The sequence below is a fragment of the Chenopodium quinoa genome, unplaced genomic scaffold (genome assembly GCF_001683475.1).
Source record: "Chenopodium quinoa cultivar QQ74 unplaced genomic scaffold, ASM168347v1, whole genome shotgun sequence".
NCBI lineage: Eukaryota > Viridiplantae > Streptophyta > Magnoliopsida > Caryophyllales > Amaranthaceae > Chenopodium > Chenopodium quinoa.
Window position 1 is genome coordinate 2807896 of NW_018743574.1, and position 12627 is coordinate 2820522.

The window sequence follows — 12627 nt, forward strand, 5'->3', positions numbered from 1 at the left end:
CAAATCTCGGATGAAGAGAATTCCTGGATCCCCAAATTCATCTTTGATGGGCTCCCAACGTTTGAATCATTGAAAACATGTGATTTGAAGTGAATGTTTTGTTCCGATAAACGATAACCGATGATTGATTTTATACAAGGGTAGTAATGGAACCTCCACATTTATGGAAGATTGAAATCTAGTCGCATGCGAGGAACTAGCACTAGTTCTTCATCTGGGTTTGGGTTTCGATTTTGATTTTGGTTATGGTTAGGGTTCCAATCCACCATTTTTCAAGAAAGAAAGAGGGCCTATTCCCGTTTGATTGACGAAATTATAATCCAGATTACTTCTCTTTTGTATTTTTTTTAATAAAATTAAAAAAAAAACTATTACTATGTTAAAAGGAAACAAAAATCAGAAGGGAGTAAGGGGACTACAACAAACCAAAGATGCATTGATATTAAAAAAAAGAAAAAAGAAAAAAAAAAGTAGTAATATCAAAAGAGTGATATTGAAAAGGCAATAAAACATGCATGATATGTCAATCTCTAACATTTTCGGCTATGATTATCTTATATACCAACCCCTCCCATCCCAAGAAGACCAACAATTTTCGTGTTACTTTCTTCCTTTGTATATGTCATATCTATATACAATTGAACTAATTACTACCTCCGTTAACTTTTAGTTGCAACTTTGGGGTATTATTTATGAGATATAAAATATTCCAAAGTTGCAACTAAAAGTTATCGGAGGTAGTATAAAGCAATGGAATACCACGTTTTGTTCTATTAGAGGCAATTGCAACTGAAACTTCATTTATGTTGGTACCACATTCGAGCATAAAACATCTTATTCTATTTCTGTATTGGTAACAACAATTGAGATTTGGTCTGCTACTTGCTTGCATCATATAAATATCATGGGGCCAATTTTTCTATGTTTTCCTCATCTTTTACCCTGTACTAACTTGCTTGAAAATTCTTTTATTTTGGTGGTGAAATAGTGAATTCCTTGGGCATTGTAGAAGGAGGAATTCCAAGTTTCTCTCGGTGCAGTGAGAAAAAGTTGGTTGTTTCTCACAGGGTATTATCGTCAACTCACACCATTTAGTATGGGTGTTTGCGGTATTTGCCATATAATATTTTAAGTGGCGTTTGAAACGGACGTTTGTGTAAACTGTTAACTGATATACCTCGGTGGATCTGGAAGCGGCCCTCTTTGCGACGAAACCCTAAAAGTCAATTCTTCTGAATCGGTGATGAATTGGATGTTTTGTTACTGGTGATATTAGTTCATTGAAGGTACGTTAGCATGAATTTCTTTGTCATTCTATCGGAATTCACAGGTTTTTTTCAGTTTGAGTTCTTCGTCAATTGTAGATAATAGTTGTTGATTATATATAAGCTTTAGTTAATTGTTTTCAAATTAACGGATTTTAGTGAGCTTTTGTGCTTCGTTATTTGAGGTAACAGTTAGTAGACCTACATACAAATTGTAAGAAGTGTCCATCGCAATGTCATTCGTAAACTATCTTACCTTTCTACAACTTTTTTTAAGTAGAGAAATGAAACTGAAAAGCTTACGTGACAATGTTGCAATTCCAAATATTTATGGGAATGCCACAAAGATTAACGAGCATGTTAATATTCGAGAGTAACCTGAGCAACCCCCTTTAGAAGGTTTAGAAGGGGGAGAGAATAGTGTGTAAGTTGTGATTTTTTGTTTTACAATTTCATACGATATTGATGTTTATTTAAAAGTATTGGAGTGAGTTGATTCACCGTGAGCTCAATTCACACAATACTTGTTAATCACTGAATAAGATAACTTATACAAAATAAAACTGTTTAGGTCAAGTTTACTCAAGTTGTTGCCAAATTTATAAAAAAAAAAAAAAAAAAAAAAATCTTTTTTCACTTTCCTCCTTCCCTAGGACTCTATCGGTTTTAACCGGAGGAAAACCCCATTTCTGCAATTTTTATTCCTTAAAAGTTTTAGGTTTAAATAACATATCATCCTTTTGAAAGTATTTTTTATCCCTCTAAAGAAAAGGTTTTCAATCTCCACCTAAAGACAATGATTTTCCAACCTCCTTCGAAAGACAATGATTTTCCAACCTCCTTCGAAAGACAATGTTTACCTCTTTTTTCAAGGGAGAAATTTCTTTGTATTTAATCCTTGATTAATATATATAATGGATTGTTGTAAAATTATACGAGATCACAAAGGTTATGAAGCTTTTGAATATAATTAGCTGAATTAAAAGGAAGACCTCTTTACGATTATAGTGATATAAGTGGAAGATGTTTCACAGTGCAAGATTTACATCTTGTATTTGTTATGTTCGAACTTCTTTAGATGTCATAAGATTTTTTATAAATGAATTATTTTTACTATTAAAAAAGAAGAAGATAATTACTCTGGAAACATCTTAGTAAAAATCGAAGTAGCTAAGTAATATTAATAGACGGGCCAAGCGGGCTTCTCAGACCAAAAAAGAACTAAAATTGATTTTCCAAGCCCGTCCAAAATTTTTATAAAATCAGGCCGAAAAAAGTTTTCAAAGCCTAGGCCGGGCTCAACTTTATCACCTCTAGTCCAAACACACCAATATACCACCCCAAAAATAATGAATAAGAATATTGCAAAAAAATCTTATTAAAAAAAAATTGCAAAAAATCGTGCTTCAGTTTTCTTCATTGTTATTTGGTTCCTTTTTCTGACATCTTCTCCCGCTCTCCTCCTTGTCTTCGCCCTGCTTCTCATCAATTTTCTCTCTCATCATTTTCACCTTTCAATCATTCAATTCAATTCAATTAATCGAAGAATTAAATCCCTAATTCTCTTCAAAATCCCCTAATCGATTGAACTCCATCTCAGTTAGTTGCAGTAATTGCCACAATTTTCTTTATTCTCATCCATTTATGGAGTTCCATTACATAATTCTCAGTTCTCTTTACTTCTCAGTTATTCCTAATTGATTGATTTTTGTTTGTTTTGTAGTTTGCAGAGCATTTCTACTTTCCCAGGTTAGTTCGAATTTCATTTGGCTAATTTTCGTTATTTGTTTGATTTGCGAATTGAATTGAGTAGGTTTATTATACTGTAATCTGTATTTTATGGAGTTCGGCTGGAAGATTTGATTAGATTATTGTTATGGTAAATCCGTTGCATGTAATTTTATCATGCAAAATGCTGTATTTCTGGAATTTAATGTCACTTCAATGAACTGGTTGAGTGATTTTGTATTGACATTGACTATTAGATTAGATGCCCATTTCATTACCTGATTAATAAATTTAATGCAGAAGTGATAAAGATTATATGTAAGTTTGATTTTCTTGATTTTTTTTTAATTTTTTTTTTAAAATTCACTGGAATCAGAATTGTCGACTGGCTGAGTATGTAATCTTTATGTGTGTGTTAATTTCGGCATTGTAATATTATTTTAGAGGCCTAATTTATTACATTTGTATAACCTAATTAACATAGTTAAGCGACTTAAGTAGGAGAGATTCTATAGAAGTTTGATTTTGATGAATTTCTTGAAATTTTCAAAGTGCCTAGGACAGTGTGCCATTTTGAGGATATGGGGAAGCTATCGGGTGCTTATTTTATTTACGTTTTTTTATGTTACTGTGGTAACATCCGCTGATTTGTAAACTTGGTGATCATATATTGGGTGTTAAGGTGATCAACTATGGGTGTTGGAGAGAATGGAGAAGGTCCTGCTGTACTGCAGTTGCACAGATGGGATCCTTCTCATATCCGATCAGATCTATCGGAGTATCAAGAAGCTTTTCTTTCTCCTACGAGGGAGCTCTTGCTATTGCATTCATATCAAAGTGAAGCTTTGTTGCTCCCTTTATCAAGAGGTGATGCTAACTTGTTTCAAGGAGGTACACTATTTATAATGAATTCTTTCAATGTGTATTGACCCTCTCTTTACTCCTTACAGATGATTCCTATTGCATATCCTCTGAAAATTGTAAATATGAGAGTCAAGAGAGTGTAAATTTGTCATCTTCGTCAGCTTGTAGGCAAGATTCATTGGGAGATGTTCCAAGTATTCCTGAATCAGTGGAAGGGGTTTCGAATAATGTTTATTCTGCTAAGAGCAATATTTCACAATCAAATACTTTCCCTTTTATATCTGATGTAAATTCTCTGGCTTGGGGCTTGTGCGGAGATACTTATAAGCAGAACAAGGAAGCACCATTTAGGGAATTTCTCATAGTGGTTGGGAATTGTGGTGTAGTTTTCCATGCTTTTCGTCAAATTTATGAACCTAATGCAACACAGTCATTTGAAGATGAAAATAAGCCTGGGAGATGGGTGGAATGGGGGCCGGGTAGTGTGTCTCCTTGTGACAATGAAGCTCTTGGAGATGTCAGTGTGGCAAGTAGGACTAGTGGAGCTGGAGGAAATGTGTCTTATACTGGACAGGATTCAACAAGCCATGTGGTGAGTTCCTCAATCTCAAAAAAGTGGCTGCAGTCTTTTTTAAGCTCATCCAAGGTTATGGAATCTGATGGCACTGTACGGACCTGTTTTCCTGAGAAGTTAGTGCTTCCCTGCTCGGCAACTGTTGTCTCATTCTTTGTTGATTTCAGGGATTCTGTACTCGTGAACTTCTATTCCAGTACCCGTTCTGTACTAGATGAAAGTGTACACGGAGAGAAAAGAGTTCAAATTCCATTGGATCATACATCATTAGATAGCATCGAATCTGTTGCAAATGTTTCCACCAGCAGTTCCTATACCTGTTTCAGAGTATTTTCAAGCTGGTTTCACTACATGATTGGGTTTGTTTTGTCAGCTGGGTTTGATAATACCAAAATCAGTAGTGATTTTAGTTGTGAAGGTCAGGACATAGTGGTTGTTGTTGGTCTTTTAGACGTATATGGGATTCAGTGGCTGTATAATGTTAAGCTTCCCCAAAAGGGTATAGGCTTGGAACCTGAGTGGGTAGACTTTCAAATTTCTGACAAGTTTCTCATTTCTCTTAACAAATTTGGATCCATTCTTCTTCATGGTGCAGTCACGGGGGAATATATTGCATATTTGGATATCTTACATATACATGGAGTTAAACCTGAAAAGAATTTGTCAGAACAAGAAACTTCATCAATAGCTATGAATATCGCAGACGGCAATGTATTACGAAATAAGTTTGATGATACTCAAGCTTGCAGCGTTGCAAATAAACGAAGTTTCAGAAGATTGATTGTTGCTCCATATTCCTGTCAATTCAGTGTTGTTGACGAATGTGGCGTACTTTATATAATATGTGCAAGTGATCATGTGCCTGATAAATATGTTATGATTGACAAGATACTTCCACAATACCTGAAGCTTGGTGTTTTGGCCCCATGGGTTGTTGGTCATTCTAATATTAGTCAACAGAATGTCTTTTGCACTTCTTCAGGCTGTGAGAAGTCAGTTATAAAGGATGACTTAGGAAGTGGTCAACATGTTCAAAATTGGCATATTCAGGGGATGGTCAGTCAAAATGATTTGAATTTGAATGGCTTCGCTACGATTTCCCAGCAAAGCAGTCCAACTGTTTCAGAATCAAGATGCAAGTGCTGTATAAGGAAGTTATTCATTCCCATTGCAAGACATGGTGGGGCAGACATTATTTGTTTTTCTTCTTTTGGGGTCACCCGTCTAATTAGAAGAAGTAGTATCGATGAAAGGAGTTTTATTGTTCATACCAGTTTGTACATAGATTCAAAGTTTTGTGATGATAATTGCTTGAATCTTGTAAACAGAACACTTGACCTGCAAAGTGAAGCAAATGTTGTTGATGAAGAGGCTGTTGGTTGCATTTTCCAGGGTTCTTTATATTTAGTTACAAGGAAAGGAGTCTCAATAGTTCTTCCCTCTGTCTCATTGTCATCTAACTTCCATACCATTGACTCTATAAGCTACCATTCCACTAAAGCTACTCAATCGACTGCACTTAACTTACAAAAGTCATTGATATATGATAAATCAAAACAGCTTCGGTCTTCATGGCAAGTCGCAGTTCTTGATAGAATTATTCTATATGAAGGTCCTCATGAAGCGGATAGGTTGTGTTTGGAGAATGGTAAGTGCTTTCTTTAACTCCCATGCTAGTAAGTATAATGCCTTTTTTTTTTTAGCTTTAATCTGATTGAGTGGAATCCCTTCCTTTCTTTAATAATATTTGTAGAAGGGCTTCAGGAAGAACTTGTGGATATTTTCTTTGAGTGCTGATGTCCAATGTTTATCAACTTAGTAGAGAGTATGTACTATATGACCCCAATGCTCTCTCTTTTCTTGTAGAAGTTTCTCCTTCAATAGGCTCGTTCATTTGTTGCATTTCACAAATTCTACTCTCCCAGAGTTCTTGGTTAAACAATGACATCCATCAATTTTTATTTTAATTATGTCTTGGGATTTTATGATTTTCACCAAACACTAAACCTTTTGAGCTCATGATAAAGACTATAAGCTCTGAGTATATTTAGTGCTTAGCCTTTTGTTGCTTTGATTATACAATTTTTTAGAATGAGGTGGAAAGAAAATTACGAAAGGAGGACAAGCTGTCCTCAAAATATGGGCATAAGAATAAAACCAGAATCAAGTAAGCTGCCAAGTCTTGTTTAAAAACCTTTTTTTTCCTAGCCACGGCCTTTAGTTAATATCCAATCTCAGATTCTGACTCCCTGAATAAGTTTTTGCTCCTGGAGTAACTATGTGTTACTGGCCGAAGCACTTTTTAATTCTGGTCTACTTACTGAATTCCCTTTTATTGACAATTTCTTTGCAATTAAATTGTCCACACTACATTCTGAATAAATGTTAGGCCATTTTATAACACATAATTGGATATATGCTGTATATTTTGTTCCAAGTTCCAACTATCAACGTGCTAGCTACATTTGTTGAGCATGATCTTGTGGGACTAGATGCTCTACATGTACCTAATGATATGGAGGATTATGAACTTGAACAATTGTGTACGTAGGGATTTAACTTCTTGTCTTAATTCATTACCCAAATCCCAAAGTGTGAACTGTGCTTGTTAATGCAGATGTGATTATCATTTTTGAGATGTAATACAGAAATGCTTACATTTGCCTTAAAAAAAAAAATTCAAATACGCATTTTGTTTGGTGTTATCATTTGTATATTGTAGATGGTTATGAATATTATGATGTATATATATTTGCTATGCAGGGTGGAATCTTGGATTTTCCCGCCTGCGTCGTTTGCAATTGGCGTTGGCATACTTTAGATTTGAAGAGATGGACCTGTAAGATGTGATACATATTGCTTTCCTATTATCTTATGTGACTTTATTTGTGATATTAATGTTTTGTGACTTTGTTTGTGATATTCATGTTTTGTGACTTTATTTGTGATATTACTGTTTTCCTCCATTTAATTTTTCTTTTCTCTGACTTGTTGAACCATCCTTCTATTATGTACTCCTTCTGTCTTCAAATTTCCGATCAGTTATTGGGCACACATATTAAGAGTGTTTATTAGAGGAGTGTAGGGTTCTTTGAGGTTGTACCATAGTTGAATTGAAAGCAGAAGTTGGTGGTCCATGACGCATGAGTTTGGGTGGGGAATTTTCTCCATGCAACAAAAAATATTACTGGTGGACAGCTCAAAATTGAACATAGGTTGATATCGAGGGAGTGTAATATTATTCACAAATCCAAAAGAAGAATATCGCTGCTCACAATGCAACACTTGGCTCCTACTATGCAATAGTCTCTTAAATACTGTAGACATATATATCCTTGATGGATAGAAGTATTGCCCTAAAATATTAGCTAATTATTTTCTTTCATGTAAGCCACGACATGTCTTTTAGAACTGACTTCAATTTCTTCTGTAACTCAACCTTTCATCCTTCTTTTCTAAGCCTCAAGAAAGTACCTTCTTTTGATGCACCAAGCTCATTACAAAGTAGGCTATTTGTAAGAGCTAGAGAGAAAGAACCCTAAGGTAGAAGGAGAGGAGGTGATTAATGTATATTTCCTCACTTTAAGAAGCTACTCAGCTCTCAAGACTATACGCACTTCCTGAGCTAGTGAGCTAGGAAAGGGATTACTGATTACATTTTCTGTGAAGGATGGCTGCTTCTGTAAACCACATACTGGAAGTATCCTTTTGCTCTAGATTATGAACTCCTGATTAGTCTGTGCTCTTCTCCCTAAGGTGAATCGGAGTCTGTCCTTTGTGTTCAGATCCACTACATAACTTATAGTGTAATGAAGTCTTCAATTTTAATAAAAATAATGAAAAATAAAAATGAAAATGCAAGACTATAGGAGTTTATCTTTGACCGTTGCACAATTGAAAACTTTTCAAATCCCAAAGAGCTTTCTAGGGAAACCAAGATAGTGATCCCCTTGGAGAATGTCTCAAGAGACCTTAACTGAATTAACCTTGTGTCATTCCTCTAATACTTATCATTGCCTCTTTTGGGCTCAACCTATAGATAAAATCTTTCTCCTAATTGTTGTGAAGTCTAGAGAGAGAAACGTCCCAATGCTCTTGATCCATCACCTCTTGTATAGTTGCATGTCTGTATCTTTAGAAGATGGCAAGATGGAGTATATAGTAATGCGGGTTAGGACTTCAAAGGCTTGATCCCTGCTCCTAACTCTGTATGCCTAGTAAATACCCTAAAATTGCTCTTCAGTGTAAACCTCCAAAAAGCTGAAAGCTGAAGACAATAAACCCTTTCTTGCTTATTCAAATAATTATAGCAAAGATTAACTGCATTGTTTTACAACTTTCAGTGCTGTAAACTAACTTCCTTATGACATTTTTATAAAGCTTCAAGCAACAGCCTATTAAAACTAAATTTCCTTCTGCCTGGGATGTCTCAATCTGCCATTATGATGTCAGGGATGAAAGCCATTGGATTTTTTTTTTTTTTTTTAAATTTTTTTTAAATGTTATTGGTGGCATCTGATATGATTAGTTGGTTTGTCACAGTTGGGAAGTCTTATCTGGTTTGTCTGTTCTGGTAGTAGCAAGGGAAAATTAAGAGAACGATTATGCTGCAATACTGCATATATTCTGACCAGTATTGTCAAATACAGGATTTCTGTTATTGTATTTATTCTCTCTTGCTCACTGGTGGAAAATTATCTTCAGCCAATAAACTACTTAGTAGTTAAATTCAGTTTGCACCTGAAACAGTTGCAACATCTAGTGATACTCTGGGGCTGGAATGTGTGAGGGGTGTTTGGTTTGCTTTAAGGTATGGGTTTGAATTTATTTAACCTCATATCGCTTGTTTGGTTCCTCTCCTGGGTTTTGCTATATGCATACCTGTGGTGCCCATCCTCTACCCCCTAAAATACTGATTTTTTAAAGTTTAAACTGCGGGAGGGGGGTTGGGAGGTGGGTTTGAACTTTAAAGGGAATGTCTACCATAAGAATAGCCAATATATATGTATATTTATGTACTGTATATCAGTATATGTATATAATAGAAAATTCAGGTAGTTTACATCACTTCAGCCTCCGCAGTCCACACCATGTTCACCTCTGCCCCCCCCCCCCCACCCCCCAATCTCCACCACCCATCCTAAACTATGCCATTGCAGCCACCACAACCTCCCCAAAAACAACTCCAATACATCATATGCCATCACGATTAGTACCAAAATTGCGCTACCACATCATCTCCTTCCTTCCCAAATTCCCTTTGCTGTCTATCTTCACTTGTTACCCAAACAAGCTAACAATCACCAAAGCTGAACAAAGTATAGCATTTTCATACTTTTTATTTTAACCTCATCGATTAAAGCCTTATATTTCTTGTTTTTGGCCATTTAAGTAATAGATCTGGATCTTTAATGGACAAAAACAAGAAATATGTGGCTTTAAAACGAAGAATGTTGTGTTATATTTTTAGCTTTGCTCTTAGTTGCATCTTGGAAGACGGCAAATTGATTAAAAAAGCTGGGTGAGAATGATATTAATGGAATATGATGGCCAGTGATGGAGGAGTATGCCTTTTCATACAAGAAGCAATCTCTGGTGGAGGGAAGCCATTGTTTTGGATGAAGGGAGGGAGGGATGGAAGCCATTGTTGTGGATGAAGGGATGGAGGGAAGCCATTGTTGTGGATGAAGGGAGGGAGGGAAGCCATTGTTGTGGATGAAGGGAGGTGGATGAGAGAGGAATAATCACCTTAATAAGAGGGGAAGAAGAGAGAATGGTAAATTTGGAAGGATTTGAGACATAAATTTCTAACCCAAACACCTGGTTTAAAATATCAAGTACGAGTTCATGGGTATCACTCATCCTAGATCAAACCACTGGTTTCTGAACCTAGTTCTCCTTACGGCCTAACATACTTCATCCTTGGATGGCTAAGAAAGTTGGTCAATATATAACTGTTAATCTGAGGAATTTCTGTTCAGCAGGGAAAACTGTTAAGGTGAAAGAGCTGCTTCAAGTTCTGCTGGATGGTTTGGGTTGCGGTGGGGGAGGATTAAAAATTTAAGTATGTATTTGTACCTTCGGTGCTTTTCTGATTGTCAAGAGGTGCAGGAAATCAAGCTGATGTGCAGATATAAGGTTTATCAGATTAAAGTAGCCTTTGCTATTATGCAGAATTGGATCAAGCACTTTCATGAAATTATTAAAAAACTGTATAGCTTATGATTGGAGTTTGACAAGCTATAGGCTTTTTCAATGTATATTTTTACAATAAATCCTCAATATAGTGAGAATTGATAGTTGGTAACTTGATATTGAATGTTGCCTGCATCAACGCCTGACAATTGTTTTCTGTGCGACCAATTTATTATCATAGTGGTCATGAATCTCATGATCTTATCCAAGATTTAAAACCTTGCTGATAGCTTATAGCTCTGTTGTACTGTCTGGCATTCGATGTTATAGCATTTAGATTACCGAATATGTGAAAATCAGGATGTTTGTTTATTTATTGTCTATGTTGGTGGTTTATTGGATGAACAGAGCCTTAGGAATGCTTGCGGAGGTTGATATGGCTGAAGAAGGGATTTTGTTATTGATCTTTGGTGCCATTTACATGATAGTTGACAGAGTTGGAAGCGATGCTGAGGTTTCTGCTGCACTAAGGTATATTAGTCATGTTTGTAAAATTTGAAGGTTTATAGCTATTTGAAATACAGCATGTCATCTATAGTTTGTTTATTGTGGTGTACCCAATATTTATTGCTGCCATTTTGGCTTGTTCTATGAGTGCTGCGTGTCTTTTGGTGCTTTTCATATATTCATTGTTTGGAAAATTTGTGTGTGAGTTAACTGCTTGTTACGGGTCTCATTTATATAGCTTCAAGGGAATGTGACAAAAAAAGATGGTGCTTTCATTCTCACAACTTCAAGGTTCATGTACTTTTTATAATTTATTGATTGAAGGGCCAAGTGGGTGAACAAATTAGTTTCACTTGTCACAAGTTTCATCCTCACACCTGTAATATTCTTCTAAACAAAGTTTTGGGTATTGTCTTTCCATCTTTGTTATGTCACTGTCAGCGGATCGTATGATGCATCTTTGTGGAATAATAAAATTAAAGGGGGTGGTATAATAGAATGAGAAAAGGAGTCTACTTTTGGAGAAATATGATTAACTCTTACTATAGCAGTTAACCAATTTACCATTATAGTAAGAAATTTGTGGTTTGGAAAGAGCTGTGCTAAATTTCTAATATTCATTTTCTACCCGTTCTGCTTCATGTTCAATGATGGCTGCAGAATACTGGCATTAGGAGCTCTTTTCGCAATCCAGATGCTTCGTAAATTTGCCATTTTGGAATTTACGAATGAATGTTCACAACCTCTACTCATGTCTTCTAAAGATCATAGAAAATTCACAGATTCTAGAAGGCTACATGAGATGGCCTATTACCTGGAGATTATTCGTAATATCCAATGTCAACTTGCTGCAAAATTCACAAGGCTGGGGAAAGGATCGGTATGTTAATGTGTGTTGTTCGCTCCCCCCCCACCCCCAAAAACAAAAAAAAAAAAAAAAAAAAAAAAAAAAAAAATAAACAAACTATGCATGTCAATGCTCAACCTTGAAATAATATTTTATGTTTTCTACTGCTTGAAGTTACAGGTGGATACCTTGGAAGCACATCCTGAGGGTTCACAGAACTCAACCGAGGATCATTATCAGCTTTCTTCTGCGACTGATGATGTGATATTGGAGAAACCGAACAAACATGAACCTGCTTTACATGAAAGGGATGCAAGCTTTAACGAATCTGAGAAACTTTCATTAGTGCCTGTTGAACCGCTGGGATCTAATTGTCTTGTGAATTCAGAAATGCCTGATGAAGAGTCCATTCTTGTGTCAGGGGCAATCCCAAGAACAAAACTTTTCCCCATGGAGAACACTAAAGAAATGTTTGCACGTTGGGAGATGGACAATTTGGACTTAAGGAATGTTGTTAAAGATGCTTTATTGGCTGGCCGTCTTCCATTGGCAGTTCTTCAGCTCCATCTTCATCAAAGAAAAAAATTTGTTGATGACAAGAAGCCCAGCGATACATTTTCTGAAGTTCGTGATATTGGAAAGGCTATTGCATATGAGTTACTCTTAAAGGTATTTATTTTGTGGTTACATAGCTGGAAGACATAATT

At 35.8% G+C, this 12627-nt stretch overlaps 1 protein-coding gene across 3 annotated transcripts in view; it reads left to right on the forward strand.

Moving 5' to 3' along the window:
• The first annotated feature begins 2410 nt into the window (after nucleotides 1-2410).
• Nucleotides 2411-12627, forward strand: part of LOC110682035 — a 28041-nt gene continuing 17824 nt past the window's right edge. Inside the window, exons 1-8 of one of the 3 annotated variants that reach the window (XM_021858243.1) lie at nucleotides 2411-2874; nucleotides 2989-3014; nucleotides 3676-3860; nucleotides 3944-6079; nucleotides 7195-7270; nucleotides 10975-11097; nucleotides 11734-11953; nucleotides 12095-12589. In XM_021858243.1, the coding sequence (XP_021713935.1) occupies nucleotides 3686-3860; nucleotides 3944-6079; nucleotides 7195-7270; nucleotides 10975-11097; nucleotides 11734-11953; nucleotides 12095-12589 (3225 nt within the window). In that variant the 5' untranslated portion in view covers nucleotides 2411-2874; nucleotides 2989-3014; nucleotides 3676-3685. Of the gene's footprint in view, nucleotides 3015-3675; nucleotides 3861-3943; nucleotides 6080-7194; nucleotides 7271-10974; nucleotides 11098-11733; nucleotides 11954-12094; nucleotides 12590-12627 lie in introns of all 3 variants that reach the window. The other 2 variants (XM_021858242.1, XM_021858244.1) reach the window with 2 other exon arrangements.